Raw genomic sequence first — 8,374 nt, 5'->3', positions numbered from 1 at the left:
ATCTCTCATGGGGCCCCTGTCAGTGGCTGCAGAGTTGGGGAAGACCCTCCTTCATGCACACCAGTTAAAATATCTTCACTTTGTTGGATAACTCCTACTCATGCCTCAGCTGAGGGATATTTTTTTATTCATTGGGCCTATTAATTTATCACAGTCTCTCTTTCTTTGAAGCACCATGAGGGTTAATCTCTGGACCAACAGTGATCTTTTTGTTCTTTGGCAGTGATCCAGAGGTCAGGACCTCTGGAATGCGGAACTCATGGTAGAATTCCTACACGTGCGTGGTGCTGGTTTGAGTCCTGAGCTGCAGTTGTGCATAACAACAGAGCAAGGAAAGGTAGTGGTGATTTATAAGTGCTTCGCATCCTGCTGGGAGCTAGAAAATTTGAAGGAATAGCTGTCACATTATTTGCCACTTGTCAACCAGCTGGAAAAGTTCAGAACATAAGACCCAATGAATCAAAAGCTGAAACACATTACACTCCTGATCTGAAGCTGCCCTTTTTTCTGCGAACCCCATCTGTGGGCTCCAGGCTGTCCCCTCGGGAATGAAGAGCCTTCACCTTAGACTGATTTAGCAAACCTTTCACCAAAACCACTGCAGGATTAGCCCTTGTGCTATCCTAGGCACTTTAACATTGCGAGTTGGGTCATCTAGACCCACTAGACAGTGCGCTAAACCTTTTTTCTTCAATTATTTGTGATCTTCACTGGTGTCCATGGATTACATGAAATCTTTCCACCTTTATCCACCTTTGTCATGGTAGGGAGAACACGTCAATGTAAGGGTGGGCTCATCTAAGATAGCACAAGGGTTAGTCATGTGCTGCTGTGCCATCTGCTTTTGGACTCCTCTGCTGTGCTGGTAGCCCGGTTAGAGTCTGGCTGTGATCATGACCTGTTGGTCCCTGGTCTGACTCCCCGGGTGCTGACAAAAGTAACAACAGTCCACAATTGGCCCTGTTTTTTCTTAACTTGGGACAAATTCTTTACAAAAAAATGAAAATAATAAAATAAATATAAAAACAAAACAGAATGCTTGTTTTTTAAAAAGAAATTCAGGTTGATCCATTATTTGACAGGTTTTTCAAACGTTTTAGCACAAGGTACTGCTTATGTTTCTACTAAGTTGATCCACAAGAGGGACAATTAAACATGCATCTCATGTTTGGACTAATTTGTGCAGTTTAGCACAGAATAGTTACAAAAATTAAGTAATTGAGCTTTACTTAACCCTTGTGCTATCTTAGATGACCCCACCCTTACATTGACGTGTTCTCCCTACCATGGCAAAGGTGGATAAAGGGTAAGAAGATTTCATGTAATCCATGGACACCAGTGAAGATCATAAATCATTGAAGAAAAAAGGTTCAGAGCACTGTCTAGTGGGTCTAGATGACCCAACTCACAATATTAAAGAGCCTAAGATAGCACAAGGGTTACAGTGGGACCAGATGTAAAGATGTTTATGGAAATTCATATTATGTATGTGTGCTAAATAAACCATTGCCCCCTGCTGGCTGATTCCGTTGTGCAACTCAGAAAAGCAACAAATCTTGACAATGCAGATGTGACAATAAGATTTGTCTAAAATATATTTTTTCTCCTAGGTATAATTATTACATTCAGATAAGATAAAGGAGTGTGTGTGAAAACAGCACCCATATTTTTGAAAAAAAAAATGATTTCACAGACAACCAGAGCATTTTTAGGTCAATTTAATATTGCAACTCGCATTTTAAAGACAGCGTCTAAAAATGGATAGACCACCCACAGAGAAAGCAAAGGCAATGAGCTGCGGTTGGAACAGACCTTCATCACTATTCAGAAATTTACCACATAGACAGAAAATAAGTCCAGTGAAAAAGTCTTAAGATAGTCTGCTTAATGCAAGTCACATCCCTCACAAATACTTAATGTACAAGTAACTAAAAGACCAGAAATGATCATTTCAGCTTCCTGCTGAATAGCAACTTTCAGGTTAGCACTTTGTCATGTAGCATTTACATACAGCCAAAAATGAAAAATAATTTAATATGAGTACCAGATGGAGTCATTAACTATAAAGAAATACACATAAATTATGTTAAACATTCAAATACTTTCCAAAATAAGTATTTTCTTGATTTTTATCAACAGAATGGAAAAAAACAAACCTTAGTTTTTAAAAATATTAGGAATAAGGAGAACATTTGTTCTATTGTTGTTTTTCTGGCTCAAAGCAGGCACTAAGACACCATAATTATGTGATGTGGCTTTCAAAATCACTTTTGTAGGCCTTTCTCTCTGCTTCAAACTTATCATTCCAGGATTTAACAACTAAGAAAATTATACAAATTTGTGAAAAATCTCTATTACGACCAAACCAGTAAAAAGGTTCTCTTTAGCATAAAAGGTCTCTGTGATGTGCTTTTGGGTGTACAGTCATTTTTAGCAAAAATACATCCTGCTGTCTACAGAAAAAAGGTAGATTTTAGTCCTAACATCTCAATGTTGAATGTTTTTCTTACAAATGCATCTTATAAAGTTGATTTAATGGGCTTTCATCTCTGTTTCTGAACATTGAACAGACATCTGCCTGAACCTGTTGTCCAAAACTCAACTCAGTCTTTAATGTTTAATTCACAAACACATTATGCTTGAAATTATTAAATAACTCTGACAAGTTTTCTGTTAGAGCATCACATTCATGTTGGGCTTGATTCTTGATAAACGTGAACAAAGAATTAAGCCTCAGTGTCTCCTTTAATGTCAGAAGCAATCAAAAGAGCAAGAGTTTTTTTTTTTAGGTTTTTTTCTTTTTTACAAATGAGAAATAAAAATCTTAACCTTAATATAATATTTTGCAAGCAAGAGAGGAATGTCACTGTCAATACATAAATACATTTACAATACCTACAACTTTTAAAAATATGTTGTCACTCCAAAATAACACTTAGATAAACATTTAAGATACAACATATACAATAAAAGTAAAATTAGAGACAAACTGTAACACATTGTGACATGGGCATTTAATATACATTTGGTAACATATACATTATTATTTTAACTTTTTTTCTTCATCATCTTATATACTGTAGCTGGAGTTAATGGTTGGACAAGTGCATAGCAAAATAGAAGATCATTTGGCCAAGTTAAAGAGCCACAAAGAAGACGGACAAAACTGCTTTAGAAAAGAACATTTAAAAAGATCTTTTAAGGCAAATCTCATTTAAAATTGGCATAGTCTGAAAAAATGTCAACAAAGTCTTGTACCACCCTGTAGCAGAAATCATATTGCTCCTGCAGGAAAAAAAAAAAACAGAGGGAGAGATAAGATGATAGGCAATGAAATAAAAAATTCGGAATTTTTCGGTTTACAGGAGAAAGCTTACCACAGTTTGGACCATATGAGGTCTCTGCATGCGTAAACTCTTCACAGTCTGAAACACGTCCATCAGGCCTTCTGCTTTGACTCGTTCCAAGATATTACTCAGTGCAATGAACGTACCTGTTCGCCCTGCACCCGCACTGCAGCGCGAAAAAAAAACTTTCAGGAACAAAAGGTACTCAACTCTCAGACATATGCTGTTTAATATAAGGAGCCGCTACCTGCAGTGTACGACAATGGGATGGTTCCCAGACTGCTGTTGCTGTTTCTGCACGGAGGCGATGATGTCAATCATGCCTTTCCCCTCGGCAGGGATGCCGACCTCTGGCCACCCATGGAAATGAAAGTGCCTGATCGTCCTCGTCTGCTTCTCCTGTGAGAAGAAATGTCCTAATAAGTGAAATTATGACACCAATGGAGGATCATTTATCAGCAGTCCAAGAAAAGGAGGCGAGCTTTCAGTGCTTGATCTGTGCGACTGATGATAGTTGGACTTTCTGGGAGGCAGGGATGTACTGCCAAGTTCCAGAAAAACTGATGTGGGTCTAAGGTAATAAAATACACATGGGATGGGAGTCTCTCATGTCAAAACTATTTATCAGAAGCCAAAAATATTTTAAGCAAAAACTTTCTATTAGTTTGGGAAAATTCCTGTAAAGACCTTAACAACAGAAACAGTTCCACGAATTATAATTTACTTTGAATGTATAAGTAGGACATGTACACAGATGAATGAAAAGTGTTGATTTGGAGACAGCGCTGTTGTTAGAAGCCAATACTATTATACTAATGATGGTATGATAACGAGCTGTTCTATGTGTCACCTAAATGTAAAAACGGACCAGTTTAAAGTATTTTCACGGACCAGACTTTAAGACTTAGGAGGGAAATAAAACAAAACTAATTCATAGGACATTAATAAAAAACGCTACTTCATAAAAATAATAACAGAACTAAATCCACTGTGTTTCAGCAGTGTCTTTGTATCATTACAGAGCCCATGTTACACCAAAAACTGTGACCTGTCAGATGTGCTGAATCCTTCCGCCCCCTTCACCTGTGAGAGCTACAGCTTTAATGTTAATGATGTATAACATAAAAACTAATATATATATATATTTTTTCATTTCAATTTCGGCTCAATGTGTGGAGGTATTACAGTTATTTACCAGTCTAAACTACCAAAAGGAATTCAGAATATTTTCCTTTAGTTTCTAGCTTATCCACAGGATATTTTGTCAATTCTATGCATGTTCTGCAAAATTTGAAAACCTTAGAATGTATTTGTAAAATCAATGTTATGTCTTTAATTGGAACTGATCAAGAAATTTAGCATTCTGCTTATTTATGCTTTTTTTTTAAACTTGAAAGCTTTTGCTTTAATCGTGTTCCTTCAGTGCATCTGTTATGTTTAAAGTATGATAGGAAATTAACATTTAAATCTAAACCAACTGCTGATGGTTACACATTTCTCTTATGAGTAGAGTGTTCAAATTTGACAAATAGTTATTTGGATTATATTATGATATATTTTGTTATCGTCTGATATGAAAAAAACTATATTGTTATATAAAAAATTCTATATCACCCAGCCTTACTGACAGATAGGGCAAGGATTTGCTTACCGGAACAAAGGTGAGTACCAGGTCTCGTAGGCTAAAGGTTTCACACAGAGTGTCTCCCTTCAGCTCCACAATGTAATTTCCATAGGTGACCGAGTCATCTGTGGGCCAGTACTGGAAACATTTGTCCTGCAAAAGACACACAAAAGAGCCCAGAGAAGCTTATTTTTAAAGACGCTTTGTCTAAAATATATATTTTTTAAAAAGGTAATGGAGGTATTGGAAATTACAGCTCACCTGCTCCCTCTCCTGGAGCTCAGTGAGCATGACAATGGAGTGACATTTCCACTCCCACACCATCCTCCAAAAGTCCTCCACAGTGTGAGACAGAGGGCCCTGTGTGGCGATGAAGTAGTCCTTCTGTCTGTATCCCTAATTCACCACAAAAAATGTATTCATTTAGTCATTAAATGTATACAAACTCCTAAATATCTAAAAACTTCAACAAGAAAAACTTACATCTATAAATGATGCATTGATATAATCTGTGAACTCCTGACCTCGTCTCATTGAGAGTATAACTCTATTGAAGTCATCTAAAGTGGACAAAAAGCATAAAAACATGCACATGATGGACATTTTCCATAAAGTGACTAACAAAAAAAACAGTTCCTAAATCCCTTACACGGAATTATTTGAAGAACTCGGTTCTTCTTCATGTTGGCAGGGAGATTCCCCGTTCTCATGTTCTCCTTCATTATTCGCATGTTGGTCAGTTTCTGAGTAGAAATCAAAAAAAGAATTGCCCATGTGTTAGGTTTGAATGTAAACTGACCTTTGCTCAAACAAATCATATAATTAGCTTGTCTGAATTTTTTAATTTTTACAGCAATACTTAATTTTTTCTAGACGTATTCTGTTATTCATCTGTAACTGTGAAAGGCAAATGATCAGCAGTTTTCAATTCCTGCTTAAATGAACTAATTTTGTAAGTAAAAAATATCAAAAATCATTTTGGAGAAACAGAATAAAAATAACTACTTATTCCACAAAACAGTATTTCCAAGTAAATGGTATTTCCTCAAAAAAAAAACCCACATGACATCAAATTGGGACATGATAAATTGTGAAACTAAGAGGCTTTATTAGCATCTCCTATACGTGCGAATCACTTCAACTAATCCCAGTGTGGAATCTAAATTCGTACTTTAAATTCTTCCTCCAGGCCGACCCGGTCACCGTCTGCAAAGGTGTTGTGCAGTTTGTGCAGATGTCCTTCTAGAGTGGACACGTCCAACTCTGTGTCTCCATAGAGGTAGTATTCAAGCAGGGCCTGGTAGACAAATGAGTACTGCATCTGCAGAGAGATTATTTGATGGGCACATTTGTGTCAAATACAACGGGATTATCAGTGATTCAGGAAGAAAACAGTCAAACCCTGACTCACATCTGTCTGGATGAGCTGCGACCGCTGCTCTCGTATCCTAGAAACGAAGCCAAACACGTCGACTTTCTGCTCGGCGTGCATCATGTCAATCATTGCATCTATGACAATAAAGGTTCCTGTTCTCCCAACACCGGCGCTGGAGACACGCAAACAAAGAGCACACAGAGTAAGCACATTGCTCAGCTAATACCTAAAAATATTGGACGGCAAGAGGCAAAAAAAAGGAACCTCTGTGCTTGAAAACATATGTTTCGTCATAGTAAGCCAAAATATTTGTTTGCTAAGGAACACTCTTGAGGAAATCAGAGGATTCCAGTTAACACACATTCAGTTTTGTGAGCCCAGCATTTTGTACCTGCAATGGACCACAATAGGCCCAGAAAAGGGCGGATTCACTGCCTTGACCTTTTTGAGGAACTTTAGCATGCCGATGGGGGAGAAAGGAACACCGAAGTCCGGCCAGCTGGTAAAGTGAAGCTGAGTGACCAGACGCGGAGTCTTAGCGGCCTCGCTGGCTTGCTGCACAAACACAAAAGGGAAGGCAGAGTTTTACCTCATTTCTGAATGTTGTTAAATAAAAAATAATAATAATTTCTGTGAAGAGAGAATTATAAATTTTAAGCTCATGGGAAGCTTGAACATACATATTGTACACAGAACTTTCGAATGGTGTAGTCCACCAGGACAGTGAAGTCTTCAACGGCCACCCTCACATTCCCATAAGTCCAACACCCCTGATCTGGCCAGTATTGGTAACACTTGTCCTGCAGAGAAACAACATACAGAAATCATAAACTAAAAAAAAAACAAGCTTTTCATAACATATTCAATGACTTTTTATAGAATAAAATAAATAGCAGTAATGCACAGGTTCAGCAAAGCTGACATGCCCATGCTTGTGCTTCAATTTCACAGCCAATCAGTCTCCTTTAGGAGTGAGAGAGGGCTGAAAACACTCAATAAGGAGCTCTGCTGGGTGATTACCACACTGCTTTTGAGGACTTAATTACACATTACACAGCCATTGATTTCAACCCATTCACACACTGATTTTAAATGGCCGCCAGTCCTCCTCTTATTGATCCTTTTCCACTTTTCTCCTTCTCTTTTTCTTCGGTCCTGATTCACAACAGAACCGTTGTAATTACAGCAAAGCAGCAGGTGTTAGCAGAGATTAGAGGTGGAGGATGAGGAGTTGAAGTGATACCACTACTAGACTCCTGTTATCAAAATCGAATTTGTGAAGCTGTATTGTGTATCAGGAGGGGAGGTGACCTTACAATATATGATTTTGTAAAAAAAAAAATCTGTAAACTGCAAAAAGCTTAGTGAACAAAAAAACAATGCACCTCTTTTCTTTCTTTTAAATTTGTCAGCATGACAACAGTTGCCACCTTCTGCTCCCAAACCATCCTCCAGAAATCGGCAACGGTGTCTTCCTTTGGACCTAAAATGACAAATAAACCAACAAAAAAATAAGGAATAAATATAGCTTTTTCTTTTTAATAAAACATAAATGAAAATTACATTTTTTCTTCAGAAATACCAATTAAGTTTACCTTGTGCAGCTATGAATTTGTTTTTTTCAGTGTAACCCTAGTAAAAAATAAAAGTCAATAAATGAAAACAATTTCACTAAATATTTACGACAAAATATGAGTGTCAAACTTTGTAAAATGTGCTCAATTATTTCTACAAATGCTGTCAGAATCCTAGACAATAAAGAAAGAACTCACATCAACAAAAGAGGCATTCACATAGTCTGAACAGGGGTTTCCATCCAGTTGACTCAGCACCACTCTGGAATTATCATCTATAATTAAACACAACAGTAAATGTCAATATGAAATATAACAAAATGCTAGTTTTGTGAAAAGCAAAGACCAGAAAAAATACTGAAAAACCCTGACCAAATAGTTGAACTTATTTGTCCTTTTTTTCTATTACTGAGAGATAGGAGGATTTTTTTTTTCACACATCACAGGAAGCTGC

The 8,374-nt window shown here is 37.2% G+C and overlaps 1 protein-coding gene across 8 annotated transcripts in view; it reads right to left on the bottom strand.

The window, feature by feature from the left end:
* Window positions 1-1,702: 1,702 nt before the first annotated feature.
* The window catches only part of LOC101166342 (receptor-type tyrosine-protein phosphatase epsilon), a 52,290-nt gene continuing 45,618 nt past the window's right edge, over window positions 1,703-8,374 (bottom strand). For all 8 annotated transcript variants that reach the window (XM_020712356.2, XM_004080448.3, XM_020712358.2 and 5 more), the window contains 14 exons: window positions 8,119-8,195; window positions 7,942-7,978; window positions 7,732-7,829; window positions 7,027-7,146; window positions 6,738-6,901; window positions 6,383-6,518; window positions 6,143-6,292; window positions 5,621-5,714; window positions 5,455-5,531; window positions 5,233-5,367; window positions 4,999-5,124; window positions 3,595-3,746; window positions 3,378-3,513; window positions 1,703-3,285 (listed from right to left, as the gene is read on the bottom strand). In XM_020712356.2, the coding sequence (XP_020568015.1) occupies window positions 3,211-3,285; window positions 3,378-3,513; window positions 3,595-3,746; window positions 4,999-5,124; window positions 5,233-5,367; window positions 5,455-5,531; window positions 5,621-5,714; window positions 6,143-6,292; window positions 6,383-6,518; window positions 6,738-6,901; window positions 7,027-7,146; window positions 7,732-7,829; window positions 7,942-7,978; window positions 8,119-8,195 (1,577 nt within the window). In that variant the 3' untranslated portion in view covers window positions 1,703-3,210. The remainder of the gene's footprint in view (window positions 3,286-3,377; window positions 3,514-3,594; window positions 3,747-4,998; window positions 5,125-5,232; window positions 5,368-5,454; window positions 5,532-5,620; window positions 5,715-6,142; window positions 6,293-6,382; window positions 6,519-6,737; window positions 6,902-7,026; window positions 7,147-7,731; window positions 7,830-7,941; window positions 7,979-8,118; window positions 8,196-8,374) is intronic.

Source organism: Oryzias latipes, chromosome 19, assembly GCF_002234675.1.
Source record: "Oryzias latipes chromosome 19, ASM223467v1".
Lineage (NCBI taxonomy): Eukaryota > Metazoa > Chordata > Actinopteri > Beloniformes > Adrianichthyidae > Oryzias > Oryzias latipes.
The sequence above is the reverse complement of the archived record's forward strand: the minus strand, read 5'-3'. Positions and strand labels throughout refer to the sequence as shown.